The sequence below is a fragment of the Ceratotherium simum genome, chromosome 21 (assembly GCF_057802395.1).
Source record: "Ceratotherium simum simum isolate JZ-2026a chromosome 21, ASM5780239v1, whole genome shotgun sequence".
Lineage (NCBI taxonomy): Eukaryota > Metazoa > Chordata > Mammalia > Perissodactyla > Rhinocerotidae > Ceratotherium > Ceratotherium simum.
This window is the reverse complement of record NC_141920.1, coordinates 33,458,533-33,480,638: the sequence shown is the minus strand read 5'-3', so window position 1 is coordinate 33,480,638 and position 22,106 is coordinate 33,458,533. Positions and strand designations below refer to the sequence as shown.

General features: G+C 37.7%; 1 protein-coding gene across 4 annotated transcripts in view; it reads left to right on the top strand.

Moving 5' to 3' along the window:
* Positions 1-22,106, top strand: part of MCM8 (minichromosome maintenance 8 homologous recombination repair factor) — a 49,439-nt gene that overhangs the window by 18,734 nt on the left and 8,599 nt on the right. For all 4 annotated transcript variants that reach the window (XM_087445587.1, XM_087445588.1, XM_087445586.1 and 1 more), the window contains 7 exons: positions 57-252; positions 4,110-4,140; positions 4,706-4,846; positions 14,792-14,933; positions 19,169-19,364; positions 21,317-21,536; positions 21,845-22,054. In XM_087445587.1, coding sequence (XP_087301713.1) covers positions 57-252; positions 4,110-4,140; positions 4,706-4,846; positions 14,792-14,933; positions 19,169-19,364; positions 21,317-21,536; positions 21,845-22,054 — 1,136 coding nt within the window. The remainder of the gene's footprint in view (positions 1-56; positions 253-4,109; positions 4,141-4,705; positions 4,847-14,791; positions 14,934-19,168; positions 19,365-21,316; positions 21,537-21,844; positions 22,055-22,106) is intronic.

Below are 22,106 nucleotides of genomic sequence, written 5' to 3'. Positions count from 1 at the left end.
TTGTTGGGAAAATGAAAATACCAATTATTTGTTATTTCATACTTTGAAATCTACAGGTTCTCGAAATAAGAATGACAAATGCATGTTCCTTTTGTACATTGAAGCAAATTCTGTTAGCAATAGCAAAGGACAGAAAACAAAGGCTTCCCAGGATGGGTGTAAGCATGGAACGTTGATGGAGTTCTCACTTAAAGACCTTTATGCCGTCCAGGAGATTCAAGCTGAAGAACACCTGTTTAAACTCATTGTCAAGTATGTGTGAAGTTATCTGAAGCATTATTACACGTGTGCATGTCAGGGGTGCTCTGGGCTTAGTAACAAAAAACTAATCAAAATGGTTGCAAACTACAGTTCACGGGCCAAATCTAGCTCACTGCCCATGAGCTAAGAATGGTTTTGACAATTTTTAGTAGCTGAAAAAAATCAAAAGAAGAATATTTCATGACACACGAAATTATATGAAATTCAAATTTCAGTGTTTATAAATAAACTTTTTTTGGAACACGGCCACACTCATTCGTTTATGTAGTGTCTGGCTGCTTTTGAGCTGCAATAGAAGAGTTGAGTACTTACAACAGAGAATGAATGGCTCATAGATATTTACTATCTGGTCCTTTACAGAAAAGTTTGCTGATCTCTAGTTTAAACAAAATTTACTGTTTGGTTACTCAACAGAATAGTAATGGACTGTGAATCCCAAAGTCATTTCAGTTAGTTGTATGTATATATGTAGGAGGTGGGTTGTTTACTTTTCTTTTTTTTATTGAGGTAACATTGGGATATAACATATATAAAAGTTTCAGATATACAGCATTATTTTATTTTTTTTTTTTAAAGATTTTATTTATTTAATTTTTTCCCCCCAAAGCCCCAGTAGATAGTTGTATGTCATAGCTGCACATCCTTCTAGTTGCTGTATGTGGGACTCGGCCTCAGGATGGACGGAGAAGTGGTGCCTCTATGTGCACCCGGGATCCGAACCCGGGCCACCAGCATTGCAGTGCGCGCACTTAACCACCAAGCCACAGGGCCGGCCCGAGATATACAGCATTATAATTTGATGTCTGTATATACTCCAAAGTGATCACCACCAAAAGGATTGTTTACTTTTTTTTTTTAATTTTAATTTTTTTTTTTTCCTTTTTCTCCCCAAAGCCCCAGTATGTCATAGTTGCACATCCTTCTGGTTCCTGTATGTGGGACGCGGCCTCAGCATGGCCGGACAAGCGGTGCGTCTGTGCCTGCCCGGGATCCGAACCCCGAGCTGGCAGTAGCAGAGCGCACGCACTTAACTGCTAAGCCACGGGGCCGGCCAGGATTGTTTACTTTTATTTATTTATTTATTTATTTTTGTGAGGAAGATCAGCCCTGAGCTAACATCCATGCTAATCCTCCTCTTTTTGCTGAGGAAGACCGGCTCTGAGCTAACATCTATTGCCAATACTCCTCCTTTTTTTTGTTTCCCAAAAGCTCCAGTAGATAGTTGTATGTCGTAGTTGCACATCCTTCTAGTTGCTGTATGTGGGACGCGGCCTCAGCATGGCTGGAGAAGCGGTGCGTCTGTGCGCGCCCGGGATCCGAACCCGGGCTGCCAGTAGTGGAGTGCGCGCACTCAACCGCTAAGCCACGGGGCCGGCCCCAGGATTGTTTACTTTTAAAAAGCAGAAAAGATTCACATAGAAGTCACTTACATTCAATAAGTATTTCATTAATATTACTTTATTTCCATGTTATTGCCATGCAGTAGAGAAGAATCAAAGTAGAGGCATTTTTGCTTGAGTGGTTAAGAGCTTTTTGGGGCCTAAGTTAGAATCCTGCTTCAGCCACTTCCAGTGTGATCCGGGGCTCTTAATTTCTCCTTCATTTTTATTATGTTAAAATGGAAATAATAATACCTACTTCAGAAGGTTTTTCTGAAGATTAAATGAGATTTTATAAGGTATCTAACATAATTAATACAATGTGCTGTTATTTTGATACTTTTTGACAATTTGGGGGATAATTTTGAAGAAATGGGGGGAATGAGAGTGATTGAATAATAGATATACCTAAGAGAGGTAAAGAACTGAGGTTTTGAAATGCATTGTATTAGAAAAATTGATCTTGTCGTGCTTTCCCATTTATCTAGGCTCTGGGCTCTAGGAGAATTTGACACTTTTTCTTCCTGCCTATAATGTATTAATTAGCAGACTGAGGAAAGTAGAAAGTTCTTCAGGAGTTCTTTGTCCTTAAACCCTCGGGGACTTCCTGTGAATAGATAGCCATCCAAACCCACGTGGGAGGGGGTGCTCTGAGCTAGGGCGGGAGCATGATCTGGTGGTAAGTGATGGTATGGTGAGGTCTGTGAGCAGGGGCTAAGGAGCAACTTGGTTGAGGACCAAAATACCTCTTTGATTGGTTCCTCTGACTGGTTATAAATAAAAATGAACATTTGCAGAGGTCCTTCTTCTGCCATACTTATAGAAGATAAGTTAGTATGAAAAGTTAGTATGGGTTTTCTTCCCATGGTTTGCTTTTACCTTTTAGTTCTGAGTTTGTGATTTCAACCTGAGAACTACTAGAGTTTCTCATAGTCCTCCATTTGTTAATCTTGCAGGGATTGGCAAACTAGGCAGGCTGCTGTTTTTGTGAATAAAGTTTTATTAGAACACAGCCCCACTCATTCATTTACATATTGTTGATGTTGCTTTCACACAAGTTGAGTAGTTGTGAGCAAGACAGTAAAACTGAAAACACATACTTTCTGGCCCTTTAAGAAAAAGTTTGTTGATCCTCGCCAGATTAACAAGTGGAGGACCATGAAAGGAGAAGGAAGACGACAGTGGAAGGTTATATTTTAGTTTAAGTTCCTTCAGAAGCAATGATTTGAGTAAGCGTAGTTTATTTGGGAGGTGATTCCCAGAAATAATGGTAGAGGAATGGCGAAGTGAGACAGAGAAGGGATGGCAGTCAGAGTATGATGCCTTAATGTATGGGTTACTACCAGCATCCGGGGCTTAAACCCTCTGAGGCCTCTGGGACTCTAGACTGTGTAGAACTAACCTCGGTGTTTTTCCATCTAAGGGTCTAAATTTGGGGCTGCTCCTGGGAATATTAGCCACCCCAGCACTTCCAGCCAGACCTGCCTGTTTGCTAATGATGCTTCTATGGCCATAAAGAGCCCTTTGCCAGACAGCTGCAGGTGCTTGGTAGGAAGCCAGCAGTGATTATGCAGAACATGCTGAACAATGAGTGCCAAGGGGGTATGGCAGGACATCAACTTATGTGTTTACGTAATTAAAAGGGATAATGATTCTTAGTCTACTCCTAGTTATATCTCTTCCACCTTGTCCATTTTTGTTTGTTCCTTGTTTATACAATTGATAAATATAAATATGCTTTATATCCATATAAGGTCTTATTTATTTTGATCCTTTGAATTGAAAAAATAAGATTTGATTTTATCTTAAAATATTATGTACTCAGTTCGTCTTTTAGTCTCCTTTCAGTGACTTGGCTGCACAGGTCTAAAGATGTCTATTCACGTAAAATACAATATAATTCTGTGTCCTAAAGTGGAAGACCATGATTATGATGCATTTTTTTTATTTTTATTTTTTATAATTTTATTTATTTATTTTTTCCCCCCAAAGCCCCAGTAGATAGTTGTATTTCATAGCTGCACATCCTTCTAGTTGCTGTATGTGGGACGTGGCCTCAGCATGGCCGGAGAAGCGGTGCATCGGTGCATGCCCGGGATCCGAACCCCGGGCCGCCAGCAGCGGAGCGCGCACACTTAACCGCTAAGCCACGGGGCTGGCCCCTATGATGCATTTTTAAAGGCTAGTAATGTAAAAAGATCGACAGTATATCTGGTTACTTTAAAATGCTTTGCAAGTATCCTGTCTCCCTTAACACAGACACAATTTTTAAAGCATTCTTCCCTATATAGATTAACCAAGAATTTACTGTTAGAATAACATTTCTTGAGTTGTTTGAGGGGGTGCAAATTTTTTATTTTTATCTTTTTTTGATGCTAAATAAAGCAAGTTAAGCAATTTGTAAAGTATATCTTCTAATAGATCAATGAAGTGTAAGTTAGAATTTATAAGATGTATTCTGTTTTTCAGCTCGCTTTGCCCTGTCATATTTGGCCATGAAGTAAGTATTTTACTTCATTTTTGCTCAAAAATATATAAAACTTGCAAAGATAAAATATAAGGAGTTCACAAAAAATAGCTAATTTCTGTTGGCCAGTTATTGATATTTTAATATGAATTATTATTCTCCGTAAATGAATGATATGAAAGGCAAACTACAGCCCCTTGTAAGAAAAAGCTGCTTACCAATTAGAGTTAATAGGAATGGGCTTCTTTTGAGGTGACTGGACACTGTAAATGTTAAAGCAGAAGCTAACAAATATTTTTTATTTTTGTGGAATGGATTCATGCCTTGCAAGGTAGGTCTTCATTCAGCGACTTTTAAGACACTACTCTGATTTTATGTGCTTTCTAGTTTTTGCTTTTTAATCATTTACATGATAGAAGTTTATATTATTAGACTTACTTTTCTTAGAAAACAAGTATAGTTCAATCATGCTTTAAAAAAAAAACCCCAAACAAATACATGTTGAAAACATAGGAGGAGGAGCAGGAGCAGCCCTTTTGCTAGTCATTTTATGTTTTTTTCACTTCTGTTCTTTTTTTCTTCTTCTTTCACACTTGAGCTTGTTAAAGCAGGTTTGGCGTTAGCACTCTTTGGAGGAAGCCAGAAATATGCAGATGACAAAAACAGAATTCCAATTCGAGGAGACCCGCATGTCCTTGTTGTTGGAGATCCAGGCTTAGGAAAGAGTCAGATGCTACAGGTAGGAGATCAGTCATTTAGTATTTGACCTTTTGCTTATAAAATGCATAGATAATTCACAAGTGAATTTTCTCAAAGCATGTAGTGATTGTGTTTCAGAGGATATAGTTTGTCTGGTGGTATAAGTGAATTGGGGTTTGTGTGAGTAATATGTAACTTGTGTCTGACCAGCCTTTCAAATTGAGCCAGTCTTCTGTCACACAGGCCACACAGGCATGCTGTTGTATGGAGACATCAACTATTGTGAAACATTAGCCATTTCTTTAACCCCTTTTTTTGTATCTAGCATTGCTTTGCTAGTCTTTATTGTTGTGACCTTACCTATGAACAGAGTAGTTAAGACAGTAAAGCAGGGTCACCCATTCTCTCTTCACACAACTACATACATGCTGTACTGGGCTTTAAGAACAATCTGATAAAGGTAAGAGATCGGTCCATATACATTTCTACTGCTTCCGAGTCCAAAGCAAGGCAACTTCTGTGACCAGTCCGTTGTTAGTCCCCAAGAGGTTTCTGCCTGTGCCAATCAGAGCCTGGTAGTTCTCCCTTCTAGGGCTTATGATGGCCCTAGAAGGTGCTGCTTATTGGAATTTATTATGGTTTCCTTGGAGTGACACTGGTAAGCCAGCCATAATGTCCTTTATGAGAATGCCCATGTTCTCCCTCCATACCCTCTGCCCCCGACGTGGAAAAATGTGACCAGACCAGGGGCTTCCTGGCTCTTTGGTAAATTTTAGTCCTGTGGCCACTGAATCTTTGTCCAAGTGCTGGGAACCCTGCCTGCATGTCAGAATCACCTTTGGAGTTCTTTTGAAAATGCTGTGGCCTACCCTAGGCCAATTGAATTAAGAGTCTCTGGGTTAGGGTCCTAGTGTTTGTGTTTGTATAAACCTCCATGGGTGATTCTGATGTGCAGCCAGAATTGAGAGCTGGTTTGATCTAGTCATTGTACTATAAACTCATTGTCCTTCATGTTAGAGTGATTCTTTATTTCCTGTGGTTGAGTGTTAAACCGATCATCATTTAATTCCTAATCTGACATTTAATCCATGTTTCTGTATTTTGTTCCTAACTGGGCCTAATTTTTAGGAAAAAAATTCTGTTCTGAGCCCTTGCTATAAGACTGACAACTAAGGCACAGAGTACTCAGTTGTAGGTGAAACAAAGTTGCTGATAAAAATGAAAACAATTGTTGATAAAGATGATGAAAAATGAAAAATAAAAAATAGCAAGAATATGCATGCAAAAAGTGCATATGGGGATCTGGATTGTTACAGATTTCTTTTCTATCTTTTTTAGCATTGTGTATGTGTGTGACTTGAATTACAGTCATGCATTGCTTAGCGACAGGGATACATTCTGAGAAATGCATCATTGGGTGATTTCGTCGTTGGGTGAACATCATAAAGTGCACTTGCACAAACCTAGATGGTACAGCCTACTATAGACCTAGGCTTTATGGTACTACTTTTATAGGACCAACATCATATATGTGGTCCGTCGTTGACCAAAACATCATTATATGGTGCACGACTGTATTGAATTTCTATTTATTACTCATCACCTTTGGAATTGATCACAACAGTATTAAAGCTGCTTAATATTCTGAACTGAACATCAAAGATGTTACTCTCCAGTGCTTTCGTGGGTCACTAGAAATAGGTACCCTAAAAGGAAAAGCCAAATAAATAAGGTTACTAGGGGGCCGGCCCAGTGGCTTAGCGGTTAAGTGCGCGTGCTCCGCTACTGGCGGCCCGGGTTCGGATCCCAGGCACGCACCAACGCACCGCTTGTCCGGCCATGCTGAAGCCGTGTCCCACATACAGCAACTAGAAGGATGTGCAGCTGTGACATACAACTATCGACTGGGGCTTTGGAGGAAAAAAATAAAATAAATTAAAAAAAAAAAAAATAAGGTTACTAGGGGGAGGAATATAAGTTCCTTGGAAACTAGAAAGTGGCTACAGCAAACCAAACAGCACAAGAAAACCTCAAACAACACTAATTAGAAATAAAATAGGAGGGCATTATTGACATGATAATAAAAATTATAGCTACCCCTTAATTTGGCATCTACTAAATTGCAAGCACCATAATTACATGATTTCACTCAGTCTGCATAACAAGATAGGTGGTATTCACATTTTACAGATGAGGAAATGGAGACTTTACGAGAGGTTGGCTTACATTACACAGGTTATTTCTAACTTTGGAGCCTGTTCTCTCTTTTTTTTAATGTATGTAATTTTTTTTATATTGTATGTAATATTTTTATATATCTGTTTTTCTGGGGAGAGGGTCCATAGATGTCATAAGATTCTCTAAGAGGTTGCTAGTAAAAAGAAAGCCTAAGAACCACTAAAACTCCTCACTGTGAGTTCAGTGCATTTATTAGGAGAAACAAAGTAACTCTGAGGTAGTTTGGCTGAGTCAATCAAATGAATAAATATGGAGAAGCTATAGATAGATAAGTAAAATTCTGATTCAGCTAATATGTATTGAGCTCCTATTATGTACCAGCTGTAGAGATTATATAGTACTGTTTCTCAATGTACAATAATATAGGAACACCTTGTGAGAATTGTTGTGTTTATTATCACATTATCCTTATGTGCTATGTGCAAATAGAATACTTGGTGTAAACCTATGCTGATAGCTCTTTTTAATTATTAAACTGAAAAAATAGAAATTAAAACATTTAAAATTAATAACATTAATTTTAACGTAACAAAGAATATTATTTTGCTGAGCCTAAATCATCATTGGAATGATAATAGAGCACAGATTTATTTTATTTTATTTTATTTTTATTTTTTGTTTATTGCAGTAACATTGGTTTATAACATTGTATAAATTTCAGGTGTACATCATTATACTTCTATTTCTGCATAGATTACATCATGTTCACCACCCAAATACTAATTACAACCCATCACCACACACATGTGCCGAATTGTCCCTTTCGCCCTCCTCCCTCCCCCCTTCCCCTCTGGTAACCACCAATCCAATCTCTGTCTCTATGTGTTTGTTTATTGTTGTCATTATCTACTACTTAATGAAGGAAATCATACGGTATTTGACCTTCTCCTTCTGACTTATTCCACTTTGCATAATACCCTCAATGTCCATCCACGTTGTCACAAATGGCTGGATTTCATCATTTCTTATGGCTGAGTAGTATTCCATTGTGTATATGTACCACATCTTCTTTATCCATTCGTCCCTTGATGGGCACTTAGGTTGCTTCCAAGTATTGGCTATTGTGAATAATGCTGCAATGAACCCAGGAGTGCATGTATCTTTATGCATTGGTGTTTTCAAGTTCTTTGGATAAATACCCAGCAGTGGAATAGCTGGATCATATGGTAGTCCTATCCTTGATTTTTTGAGGAATCTCCATACTGTTTTCCATAGTGGCTGCACCAGTTTGCACTCCCACCAACAGTGTATGAGAGTTCCCTTCTCTCCACATCCTCTCCAACATACGTTGTTTCCTGTCTTGTTAATTATAGCCATTCTGACGGGCATGAGGTGATATGTCATTGTAGTTTTGATTTGCATTTCCCTGATAGTTAATGATATTGAACATCTTTTCCTGTGTCTGTTGGCCATCTGTATATCTTCTTTGGAGAAATGTCTGTTCAGGTCTTTTGCCCATTTTTTAATTGGGTTGGTAGTTTTTTGTTGTTGAGATGCATGAGTTCTTTATATATTTTGAAGATTAAGCCCTTATGAGAGGTATGGTTTGCAAATATCTTCTCCCAATTGTTAGGTTGTCTTTTCGTTTTGTTGATGGTTTTCATTGCTGTGCAGAAGCTTTTTAGTTTGATGTAGTCCCATTTGTTTATTTTTTCTATTGTTTCTCTTGCCCGGTCAGACATGGTGCTTGAAAATATGTTGCTAAGAACGATGTCGAAGAGCGTACTGCCTATGTTTTCTTCTACAAGTTTCATAGTTTCAGGTCTTACATTCAAGTCTTTAATCCATTTGGAGTTAATTTTTGTGTATGGTGTAAGATAAGGGTCTACTTTCATTTTTTTGCATGTGGCTGTCCAGTTTTCCCAACACCATTTGGTGAAGAGACTTTCTTTTCCCCATTGTATGTTCTTGGCTCCTTTGTCAAAGATTAGCTGTCCATAGATGTGTGGGTTTATTTCTGGGCTTTCGATTCTATTCCATTGATCTGTGTGTCTGTTTTTGTGCCAGTACCATGCTGTTTTGGTTACTATAGCTTTGTAGTATATTTTGAAATCAGGGAGTGTGATGCCTCCAACTTTGTTCTTTTTTCTCAGGATTCCTTTACTTATTCGGGGTCTTATTCCAAATAAATTTTAGGATTCTTTGTTCTATTTCTGTGAAAAATGTTGTTGGAACTTTGATAGGGATTGCATTGAATCTATAGATGGCTTTAGGAAGTATGGACATCTTAACTATGTTAATTCTTCCACTCCAAGAGCATGGAATATCTTTCCATTTCTTTGTGTCTTCTTCAGTTTCTTTCAGCAATGTTTTATAGTTTTCCGTGTACAGCTCTTTCACCTCTTTGGTTAAGTTTATTCCTAGGTATTTTATTCTTTTTGTTGCAATTGTAAATGGGATGGTATTCTTAATTTCTCTTTCTGCTACTTCGTTGTTAGTGTACAGAAATGCAACTGATTTTTGTATGTTGATTTTGTATCCTGCAACTTTACCATATTCGTTTATTACTTCTAAAAGTTTTCTGGTAGATTCTTTAGGGTTTTCTGTATATAAAATCATGTCATCTGCGAATAGTGACAGTTTCACTTCTTCCTTTCCAATTTGGATCCCTTTTATTTCTTTCTCTTGCCTCATTGCTCTGGCTAGGACTTCCAGTACTATGTTAAATAGGAGTGGTGAGAGTGGGCATCCTTGTCTGGTTCCTGTTCTTAGAGGGATAGCTTTCAGTTTTTCACCATTGAGGATGATATTAACTGTGGGTTTCTCATATATGGCCTTTATTATGTTGAGGTACTTTTCTTTTATACCCATTTTATTCAGAGTTTTTATCATAAATGGATGCTGTATCTTGTCAAATGCTTTCTCTGCATCTATTGAGATGATCATGTGATTTTTATTCTTCATTTTATTAATGTGGTGTATCACGTTGATTGATTTGCGAATGTTAAACCATCCCTGCATCCCTGGAATAAATCCCACTTGATCATGGTGTATAATCTTTTTAACGTATTGTTGTATGCGATTTGCTAGTATTTTGTTGAGGATTTTTGCATCGATGTTCATCAGTGATATTGGCCTGTAGTTTTCTTTTTTTGTGTTGTCCTTGTCTGGTTTTGGTATCAGGGTAATGTCGGCTTCATAGAATGAGTTAGGGAGCTTCCCCCCCTCCTCAATTTTTTGGAAGAGTTTGAGAAGGATAGGTATTAAGTCTTCTTTGAATGTTTGGTAGAATTCACCAGGAAAGCCGTCTGGTCCTGGACTTTTATTTTTGGGGAGGTTTTTGATTACTGTTTCAATCTCCTTACTGGTGATTGGTCTATTCAAATTCTCTACTTCTTCTTGATCCAGTTTTGGAAGGTTGTATGATTCTAAGAATTTATCCATTTCTTCCAGATTGTCGAATTGGTTGGCATATAGCTTTTCATAGTATTCTCTTAGAATCTTTTGTATTTTTGAGGTGTCTGTTGTAATTTCTCCTCTTTCATTTCTGATTTTACTTATTTGTGCCTTCTCTCTTTTTTTCTTGGTGAGTCTAGCTAAAGGTTTGTCAATTTTGTTGATCTTTTCAAATAACCAGCTCTTGGTTTTATTAATTTTTTCTATTTTTTTTTGGTCTCTATTTCATTTATTTCTGCTCTGATTTTTATTATTTCCCTTCTTCTACTGATTTTGGGCTTGGTTTGTTCTTCTTTTTCCAGTTCCTTTAGGTGCATTGTTAGATTGTTTAGTTGAGATTTTTCTTGTTTGTTGAGATAGGCCTGTATCGCTATAAACTTCCCTCTTAGAACCGCTTTTGCTGTATCCCATAAATTCTGGCATGTCGTATTTTCATTTTCATTTGTCTCCAGGTATTTTTTGATTTCTTCTTTGATTTCTTCATTGACCCAGTCGTTGTTCAGTAGCATTTTGTTTAATCTCCACGTATTTGTGGCTTTTCTGATTTTTTTCCTATAGTTGATTTCTAGTTTCATACCATTGTGGTCAGAAAAGATGCTTGGTATTATTTCAGTCTTCTTAAATTTATGGAGACTTGTTTTGTGGCCTAATATGTGATCAATCCTGGAGAATGTTCCATGTGCATTTGAAAAGAACGTGTATTCTTCGGTTTTTGGATGGAATGCTCTGTATATATCTACTAGGTCCATCTGTTCTAGTGTATCATTTAAGGCCAGTGTTTCCTTATTGATCTTCTGTTTGGATGATCTATCCGTTGGTGTAAGTGGAGTGTTAAAGTCCCCTACTATTATTCTGTTACTGTCTATTTCTGTTTTTATGTCTGTTAATAATTGCTTTATATATTTATATAAACGCACCTACATTGGGTGCGTAAATATTTACAAGTGTTATATCCTCTTGTTGGATTGTTCCCTTGATCATTATGTAATGCCCTTCTTTGTCTCTTTTTACAGTTTTTTGTTTTAAAGTCTATTTTGTCTGATATGAGTTATTTTGTCTGATATGAGTACTGCTACCCCAGCTTTCTTTTCATTGCCATGTGCATGGAGTATCTTTTTCCATCCCTTCACTTTCAGTTTGTGAGTGTCTTTAGGTCTGAAGTGTGTCTCTTGTATGCAGCATATGTATGGGTCTTGTTTTTTTATCCAATCAGCCACCCTATGCCTTTTAATTGGAGCATTTAGTCCATTGACATTTAAAGTAGCTATTGTTAAGTATGTACTTACTGCCATTTTTTAACTTTCTTTTTCTCAGTGTTGTAGTAGTCCTCTCTGTTCCTTCCTTCTTCTATACAGAATTGATGGTCTCTTTAGTTTGATCTCTGTCTGAAAGCTGTACTCTTTAACTCCCCTCCTCCCTCCTTTTATGTTTTTGATATCATATCTAACCTCTTTTTTGTGCATTTGTATCCATTACCGTCTTATCATGGAAATAGATAATTTTTCCTATTTGTGGTCTTCTCTTTTCCCCTTAAATCAGTCCCTTTAACATTTCTTGTAGCACTGGTTTCTTGGTGAAAAACTCCTTTAATTTTTGCTTGTCTGGGAAATTTTTGATCTCTCCTTCCATTTTGAATGATAACCTTGCTGGGTAGAGTATTCTTGGCTGTAAGTTTTTTGCTTTTAGCACTTTAAATATATCATGCCATTCTCTTCTAGCCTGTAAGGTTTCTGCTGAGAAGTCAGCTGATAGCCTTATGGGGTTTCCTTTGTATGTAACTTGACTTTGTCTTGCGGCTTTTAGGATTCTCTCTTTATTTTTAATTCTGGACATTTTGATTATGATGTGTCTTGGTGTGGGCCTTTTTGGGTTTATCTTGTTTGGGGCTCTCTGGAGCACAGATTTATTTTAATTTGGGATACTTATATTGGTATGTGATAACTCAATTTTCCCGCCAGTTTTCTCTATTGTAATTTTTTTTAAAACCTTTGTTCCAGAAGCAGACAGTCACAATATTTGGCCTTTACCTGGCATGTATGCATCATTCATTTGTTTGTTTCTATTTCTTCATACAGCCCAGGGCAATTTAAGTTTTATAGCTTGGCTCCAACTCACTTATAAACACAAACAAAAACATGGGCATTCAAATCAGGTGGAAGTACTTATTTATATAGTGGTCTTCCCTGTGATCCAAAGTATGGTTATATTAATTTTTAAATTATTTTCAGAACGAAATTTCAAAACTAAAGATTTTTGTTGAGAAATCAGAGATAATCAAGAATATGTTAGTGAAGCACCAGGGATTTCAGAAGCAAAGGTTAAGAGCTTGGGGTTTTAGAATAGCTCAGACCTGGAATTTTATGCACCTGAAAACATGCAAGCTGAGTACCCTTAGGCAAGATGCGTAACCTCCCCAAGCCTCAGTTTTGTTACTTGAAAACTGTATGTGGAAATGGTATCATGCCTTTCAAGGTCGTTAAAGTTTTTGTGAGGTGATCTGTGTAAATGCTTAGCATAATGTATGGAATAAAGCAAACACACAAAAACAGTTGCTATGATGATGATGATATTTTTATGTGAAATACCACATGTAATCTAAGAATTTTAAATAAAGAGAGAAGCATAATGATTAAGGGAACATCTGAAAGGGAAAATGCAAGAAAATGGTTGACTATATAAATGGCCATTTAAGAAAACAGCACAAACATAAATGTGTTAGTGAGCTGTTCCATATTTTCTATTAAGAAAAATAAATCAGGTAAGGTAGGAAAGTGAAACATATTCTTAAATGATTACATTTCATAGCATCAACTAGTGATTATGTTTTATTTTGCTACTGTAAGAATAATATTATTTTAAAAAAATACAGTCTTGTCGCTTAACAACAGGGATACATTCTGAGAAATGTGTCATTAGGCAGACATCATCGAGTGTACTTACACAAACCTAAATGGTAGAGCCAACTATACACCTAGGCTCTATGGTAACTAACCTTAGGGAACCACCTTTGTATGTGTGGTCCATCGTTGACTGAAATGTTACGCAGTGCATTACTGTAGTGTATTATAGGTGGAAAAGTGGTTTACCTCCACAGTGTCTGATTATTTATACAAATAAATCTTACAATTTAATTTATACATTTTTTTTTTTACAGTATACAAAACTTCATTTTTCTCTCTTACTCCTTTTTTATTTAAGAAATGCATCTTGGCAGATAATGGTTCCAAAATAACATTCAGTGGCACTGAAAAAGTTTTAATACCAAGAAATGACATTTGCCATTTTTCATATTTTTCAGACCTGGAATAATGCCTTTAAAACCCCTGGCTCAATTTAAAAATAGAAACCATAACATTAGTGGAAATTAAATCTTGTCAATAATGGAGGGTATTGCATATAAGTCTGCTAGCCCCACTAAGCCATGGTTTTTTAAAAATTGGTCTAACACTAACAGTTGAGTCATTTACTTTATATTTTTAGTTCCATTTTCCTCTGACCATTAGTAACCCATCGTACTCTCAGACTAACAAGTAAGGAATTACAAGTAACAAAAATCATAATAGCTGCTGTATATAAGCCAGACACCATAGGGTCACTTGGGTTGTGCACTGCACAAGTCCAGAGCTGACTGACATAGAGAACAGTGTGAGTGCTGTCTCCTGGAGTTGTGCAGTGCAGAGCCGTATACAGCGGCCTCACACTGGGCACTTGTATGCCAGGTACCAGGTTAAGTGCCTTGCATACATGATCTCATTTATTCCTCAGGGCAGTATGTGATAAAACATAAGGAAGCTGAGGCGCAGAGAGATCCGAGAGCAGCACAGCCAGTACATGGTAGAACCAGGATTAAAACAGGTCTGCCAGACTCTGGAGGTTCATGCTCTTAACTGTTGTGCTGTTTAACTACTTTTCTGACCTGGCTGTAGCTTATTTACTCAGAAGGTGAGCATATGGAGCCATTTTATTACCTGATGTTTAAAGAAGCATTGGAGCCTTTGAAATTAAAATGAGTACTGACATTTTTGCTATTTGAACTTGAAAATGAAGCATAAAATGGAATTGTGTAGTGTATTCGCGTGACCACAGACATCAGAGTCATGCTGCCTGGGTTTGACTGAATCTGGACTTCACACCTTCATAGCTGTATGAGTTACTCACTCTCTCCTGGCGCTGGCTTCTACATCAGTAAAAAGGAGTGTAATAATGCCTTCCTCTTATCGTGGTGGTGAAGATTGTACAGTAAAGCCCTTAGAAGAATAGCTGGCATGTAGGTAACATTTGTGAGCGATTACTATTAGCTATTATTTCCCTTTTACTTTGGCTGGTTCTCTTAAACTTTTTGTTTCCTTAGGCAGTATGCAACGTTGCTCCGCGTGGTGTGTATGTTTGTGGTAATACCACGACCACCTCTGGTTTGACTGTAACTCTTTCAAAAGATAGCTCCTCTGGAGATTTTGCTCTGGAAGCTGGTGCCCTGGTACTTGGTGATCAAGGTAGGAGACCAAAGGGAATAATAGTAATTCTGGGCCTTATGTTTTTTTTTTTAAGACTTCTTCTTTCTAATTAGTTCTTTTACATTCTGTTCAAGAGGCATTTGGACAGCACTGTCCCAAGTAGTGAGTTGAGAATAAGTGCCATAGAAAATAACTAGAAATACAGTACTATCGTTTTTATTTGTACTGCAGAATTGAAACTGGTACTTTATGTCATTCATTTTCTGAATCTTGCAGCAGATACAATTAAATGTAAAAATTAGATCATCAGGTCAAATAGTTGTAGCTCCCTACACTTCCCATTTCATACCACCCATCACATTTGAGATCATTTGTTTTAAAGCCTTATTGTAAGTTCCCAGTGGGGTGAGATTTGGTTATTTTGTTGACTGCCATATTCCTATTGCCTAGTACATAGGTGCACAGTAAATACTTGTTGAATGCATTACTGTTACTTAGTTTAGAATAGTTCTAGATGCCTTGGAACTGAAAAGAAGGTGAATGTTATTCTTTGTTCTTGGAGGACTTGCAGTCAGAGTTTAGAGCTGTTACTTTAGAATTAGAAGTTTTGCTGTATTTTAACCTATCTCCTAGGGGTTTTTTTTAAGGATTTGACTGATAGTTTATAAGAAATCCATTTGGAGGGCTCAGCAAGAAGGGATTTCCAATTGGGCTTTGCTACCTAGCTTCTCTTTGTGTTGCTTTAACTCTATTGGAAAAACATGTTCTTATGCACGTGCCAGGCAGTGCCCAGATTCCAGGCCAATTAAGGTCATTCGTTCCTTCCAGTTTGCCAGGGACCTCCACATTTCTACATCCAGTACCTGTCAGCCATGTTTGACACAGCTGATCACTCCCCCCTCCATGAAATACTTCATCTCTTTGGTTTCCAGGACACTACAGTCTTCTGGTTTTCTTCTTACTTCATTCAGTATTCCTCCTCAGTCTTTACTTGTTCTTCATCTCTTCACCTCTTAACTGGTTGGCACCTCAGGGTGCTTAGAGTTTGTACCTTTTTTCTTCTCAGTCTGTACTTACCTTCATGGTGATCTTATCTAGTCTCATGGCTTTACCTACCTATATGCTGAAAATTTCCAAATTTATATTTCTTCTCCCCTGAACTCCAGACACATACTTCTTATTGCCTATGCAGTGTCTCTACAACGTACTCAATCTTAACATGTCCGAAACCAAAATCCTGATCTTCCCCTTCAAACGTATTTTCTTGTGGTCTGTCTCATCTCAGTAAATGACGGTTCCATCCTTTCATTTGCTGAAATCAGAAAATGTGGAGTCATCCTTGACTTTTTCTCATACCCCACATCCAGTCTATCAGCAAATCTTGTTGGCTCTGCCTTCCAAATATATGCAGTATCCAACCTCTTCACTGCTACTACCCCGATCCAAGACACCATCTTCTCTCACGTGAATGATTACTGTGATCTCCTAGTTGGCGTGCTTGTGACCACCGTTGCCCTTCCTGTTATTTTTAACAAGTCAGGGCAGTCCCATTAAAACTTAAATCACATTATTCTTTTGCTCAGAATCCTCCAGTGGCTCCACACCTTACTCAGTGAAAGCCCAAGTCTTGATAGTGTCCCAGGGCCATTCACATTCTGGCCTTTAATCACCTCTTTTGCCTCATTACCTACTACTCCTCTCTTATTTCCTCTTCTCCAGCAGTACTGGCCTCCTTGCTGTACCTCGAGCACCACCAGCACACCAGGCACATCACATTCCTGCATCAGGGCCTTTGTACTTGCTATTCCCTTTGCTTGGAATGTCGTTACCCTTGCAGATATGTCTGCAAGACTTGTTCCCTTTCCTCCAAACTTTTGCTCAAATATGCTGACCCCGGGGCCTGCGTGGTGGTGTAGTGGTTAAGTTCACGTGCTCTGCTTCAGTGGCCCGAAGTTCACGGCTTCAGATCCCAGGCGTGGACCTATCTATACACTGCTCATCAAGCCATGCTGTGGCGGCATCCCACATACAAAATGGAGGAAGATTGGCACAGATGTTAGCTCAGGGCCAATCTTCCTCACCAAAAAACAAACAAAAAAAAGTCCTGACCCCAGTGAGACCTTCCCTAAATATCATGTATTATATTGTAACCCCTGCCCCCACCAGCAGACCCTGTTCTTAGTCTACTCTACTTTTTCTTTCCATAGCACTTATTACCTTCTAATACTATATAGTTTAGTATTTTATTGTCTGTCTCCCTACACTGAGTAGAATGTAAGCTTCAAAAAGGCAGAGAATTTTGTCTTTTCTGTGCTATATCCTGCATGCCTACAACATAGTACTGATATATAGAAGGTATTCAGTAAATATTTGCTGAATGAATAAACTCAACAGACATTTATCTGATTATCATATAGCTCGTTAGAAGTGACAGTGCTTTTGCTGAGTTACCATGTGAAGAAATAATAAGAGAATACTCATTTTTAAACAGATTTTCCATTAATTAGAATTCTAGTTGAAAGTGATGTGGGATTTAGCTATACAGATAGCTAATGTTATTTAAGATGCGGAGTGTTAAAAGCCGACTCCCATCTCTTTCAAATATAGGTAGATAAGCCAAGCACTATGATGGTAAAAGTAGCACTGTTAAAATACAAAAGATTATTAGTCGGCAGAGACTGGATTCTAGAAACAAATACAAGGTCCTGCTAAAATCTTTACTGAAAACTTACAGGGAAAAAAGGAGAAATAGCGCTGTTTTATATTTCCTTTCTTTAATATCTGATGAAATGACCAAAAAATTGTTTAAAAAAAAGTGACAGGATATACAAATTGTAGCCAAACAAGACAAAGAGTTTAAAATTTTCAAAGTTTAAACTTTATGCTTTAAAACCAGGGGTCAGCAACTTTAGTCCACAGGTCAACCCAGCTTTCAGCCTATTTTAGTATAGTCCACAAGCCAAAAATGGCTTTTATATTTTTAAAGGATTGTAAAGAACAACCAAAAAAACCAAGAATATGTGACAGACTATATATGTGGCCCACAAAATGTCAAGTATTTACATCTGCCCCTTTACGGAAAAGGTTTGCCAACTCCTACTTTAAACTTTGAAAAGTGACAGTCAAAGAAAGAAGTAGCTTGGCTTTGTCCCTACCCTGTCCCCACCTCTGAGGAACTGTATTAGTAATCTTGAGAATTTCCAGTAATACTGTCAGTTCCAGAGAGTCATGGACTGACCTTGAGCTGGCGTGGCTTACTTGGTCATAGAGTAGATATAGAGGGGTTTAAATACAGCAAAGCCCTCTGGACATGACCACATAATTGCCTATGATATGGGGAGGAGGAGAAGAAAACTATTGCAAGGTCACGTTAGAGGATCTCCAGTAACTTGTGGATTAGACATGATAAATGCCTTCATGTGTGGTGGGTCTTCATATTGTGTTTAAAGAGGTTAAGTGAATTCCCTACAGTTGTACAGTCAATACCTGGTATTGCTGAGAACTGTCCTCGAGTCTTCTGGCTTTAGAGCCTGTGCTTTTCTTCCCAAATCATGCTGCCCTACTGTTCCTGAAAAACCCAGCTCAAATAGCACTTTTTTCTTAAAACCTTTCCAGATTCCCCTTCCTCTTTTTCTTTCTTTTTTTAATTTTTTTGTTTGTTTGTTTTTGTTGAGGAAGATTAGCCCTGAGCTAACATCTGTGCCAGTCTTCCTCTATTTTGTATGTGGGTCACCACCATAGCATGGCTGATGAGTGGTGTAGGTCCACACCGGGGTCTGAACGCACAAATCCGGGCTGCTGAAGAGGAGGACACCAAACTTGACCACTAGGCCACAGGGCCGGCCCCTCCCCTTCCTCTTTTAACCTCTCCCCACTCCCAGAAAACTCAACTTATATAATTATGCATATCTATTATAGTTGAAATATACTATCTTGAATGTGTATATATCTTATCTCACCTATTTGAATTTAAGTCTTTAAGCTTTTTGAGGGTCACTGTCATATCTCCTTCATTTTTGTAACCCCCACAACCATAGCGCCTTGCCTACAGAAAATGCTGAATGAACAAATATTACATAAAAGTTAGTTAAATAAGACAAGTGTTTTCTTTGCTATAAAACAAGCAGAAATTCTCTACTGTATGACATTTTATAATTTTAACTGCTGGAAAAAAATGGAACTAATTTTTTATTGTAGAATAATTTCCATCCTGTAAGGTTTGAAACTTGACCAAAGGAACATTTTCTGTCTGTATTATTCTACTGTGATTGTAGGTATCTGTGGAATAGATGAATTTGATAAGATGGGAAATCAACATCAAGCCTTGTTAGAAGCCATGGAACAGCAAAGTATTAGTCTTGCTAAGGCTGGCGTGGTTTGTAGCCTCCCTGCAAGAACCTCCATTATTGCTGCTGCCAATCCAGTCGGAGGACACTACAACAAAGCCAAAACAGTTTCTGAGAATTTAAAGTAAGTCTTTTCAAATATTTATACCCTTAATATATTGAATCCCTATATATACATCAATAAGAAAAAGATAACTGAAGATGTAATGAATAGTTCCCAGAAGTTATGAGTTTCCAATAAATATATAAAAATATGTTTGAACACTACAAATTAAAACAATGAAGTACCATCGATATCTTCTAGATTGGCAAACATTTTAAATATTAATGATCATTATTGGCAAAGGGGTGGGGAAATGGGTCCTCACATACGCAGTTTAGCATTTTGAAGGACAACTTGGCATGTTTATCAGTATTTTAAATGTACATTCCGTTCCAGCCAATTCTACTTTCAGGAATTATACTCAGGCACACAAGCACACAAAGATGTGTTTACAGGGTGGGAATTACGGCATTGTTTGTCACTGCCAAAGACTGGAAACAACTTAAAATGCTCACTGGTAGGGACGTGGTTCAACTACAGAGTAAGCCCCTACAGCAGAAAGTTGCCATCATGAGAATGAAAGTAATTTTGTGTGTGCTGACAGGGAAACAGGTCTGTGCTTGACTGTTAAGTGAAAAGAGTACATTATGTACTTATATATGTAGTATGATCCCACTTTTTTCCAAAAACAATGTTATATTTGTATATGTGTGTGCTTTATGTTCTAATTTGTTCAGTACAGTTTGGACAAAATGTATGGGAAGGGGAAAATAGATTAAAGTGATGCAAAAGTGAGAAAAGCACAAAGGAATACCTTGTATGAAAAATTGCAACCTTGAATTCCAATGGGGGAAAAAAGCTAATTTCCTAATGTTTAATAATATATACCTTTAATATAGAAATGGTACATAGTAAAATACACAATTATACCTTGAGATTCTGGGTATTTCTGTACCACCACTACCAAAAGAATCAATCTATTAGTTTTTCTTAGTGAAATGACAAAGTGCTATATTAGAAAGATCCTATTGAGGGCCAGCTCCATGGCTTAGCGGTTAAGTGCACGCACTCCGCTACTGGCGGCCCGGGTTCGGATCCCAGGCGCGCACTGACGCACTGCTTCTCTGGCCATGCTGAGGCTGCGTCCCACATACAGCAACTAGAAGGATGTGCAACTATGACATACAACTATCTACTGGGGCTTTGGGGGGAAAAAAAAAAAAGGAGGATTGGCAATAGATGTTAGCTCGGAGCCGGCCTTCCTCAGCAAAAAAAAAAAAAAAGAGGAGGATTAGCATGGACGTTGGCTCAGGGCTGATCTTCCTCAGAAAAAAAAAAAAAAAAGAAAGATCCTATTGAACAAAGATCCAGGGAACTTGGATTCTGGTTTTTGGTGGTACCACAGGTACGTTGGTCAAATTCTTTAATTGCTCTGGATTTCAGTTTTTTTGGTCTCAGTGTAGAGGAGTTATCTGATTGGTAGATTCAGAGAAGATGACTAAGTAGAATACTGCATTTTTATTGTAATGACTGGTAGACATATAGATTCCTCTTTAAGAAGAACTGGTCTTTTTGCTTCTAAATGGGCATAGATGCTTTGAGAGACTCAATGTTTTGGTGAGATGAAAGATACAAAAGAACTACTCAACTAGATAACCTCTGATGTATCATGTAGCATTTTAGCTTAAAAATTTAATGATTCGAATCATAGATAGGGATATAGAACATAGAGAAGAATTGAGAAGAATTCCGTGGTTTTGATAATGGTGTGACAAAGGGCATGTCCTCAACATACCAAAAGTAGGTACACATAAGGCTGTACACATGTTGAAGGGCATGTGGCCTAGTGTCTCTCTAGAGTTAGTGGGTATATATTGAATCCAAAAGCTATTGCTTATTTCCTTAGCTTAAAACTTTATTTTTTGTATGCGTGACATGGAACTTGAGTAGTAAACAAGTGAGTAAACAGTTTTCTAGGTTTTCTGTTTGTTTTGATTCCAATCACTGTTTTTTCTTTCTTTCACACCTCCTAGAATGGGGAGTGCCCTGCTATCCAGATTTGATCTTGTCTTTATCCTGTTAGACACCCCAAATGAGGATCATGATCATTTACTCTCTGAACATGTCATTGCAATAAGAGCTGGAAAGCAGAGAACTGTTAGCAGTGCCACAGTAGCTCGTATGAATAGTCAAGATCCAAATACTTCTGTACTGGAGGTGGTTTCTGATAAGCCGTTATCAGAAAGACTAAAGGTATAAATGTTTCTTCTCCTTAATCATTCAGTTCCGTTCTGTTAGAATGTCAGAGTTCAGCCGGTTGCTAGTTGTAGAACAGTAGTATATAAACTTTCCTGCCAAAACCTTTCATATTATAATACTGAAATTTGTGTAAACTTCAGTTGAAATAATCTAAGTCAACTAGACAGAGAACTAGAACTACAGCGTTTGGCTTATTTGGAGAGTCTTTTAGAATATTATATTTATCTAAACAAGTTATTTTAGCAGAAAGATTTTATTTGTAACTTATCTTTGTAATCTTGGGCCTTTTTATCCTGCTTTAGGTGCTTCCCGGAGAGACAATAGATCCAATTCCCCACCAGCTATTGAGAAAGTACATTGGTTACGCTCGGCAGTATGTCTATCCAAGGCTATCTACAGACGCTGCTCAAATTCTTCAAGATTTTTACCTTGAGCTCCGAAAACAGAGCCAGTGGTTAAACAGCTCACCAATTACTACTAGGCAGCTGGAATCTTTGATTCGTCTAACAGAGGTTTGTTTAAGTTCATGCTTTTTTGGCTTAAAAAGGGGAGCAGGAGATAATA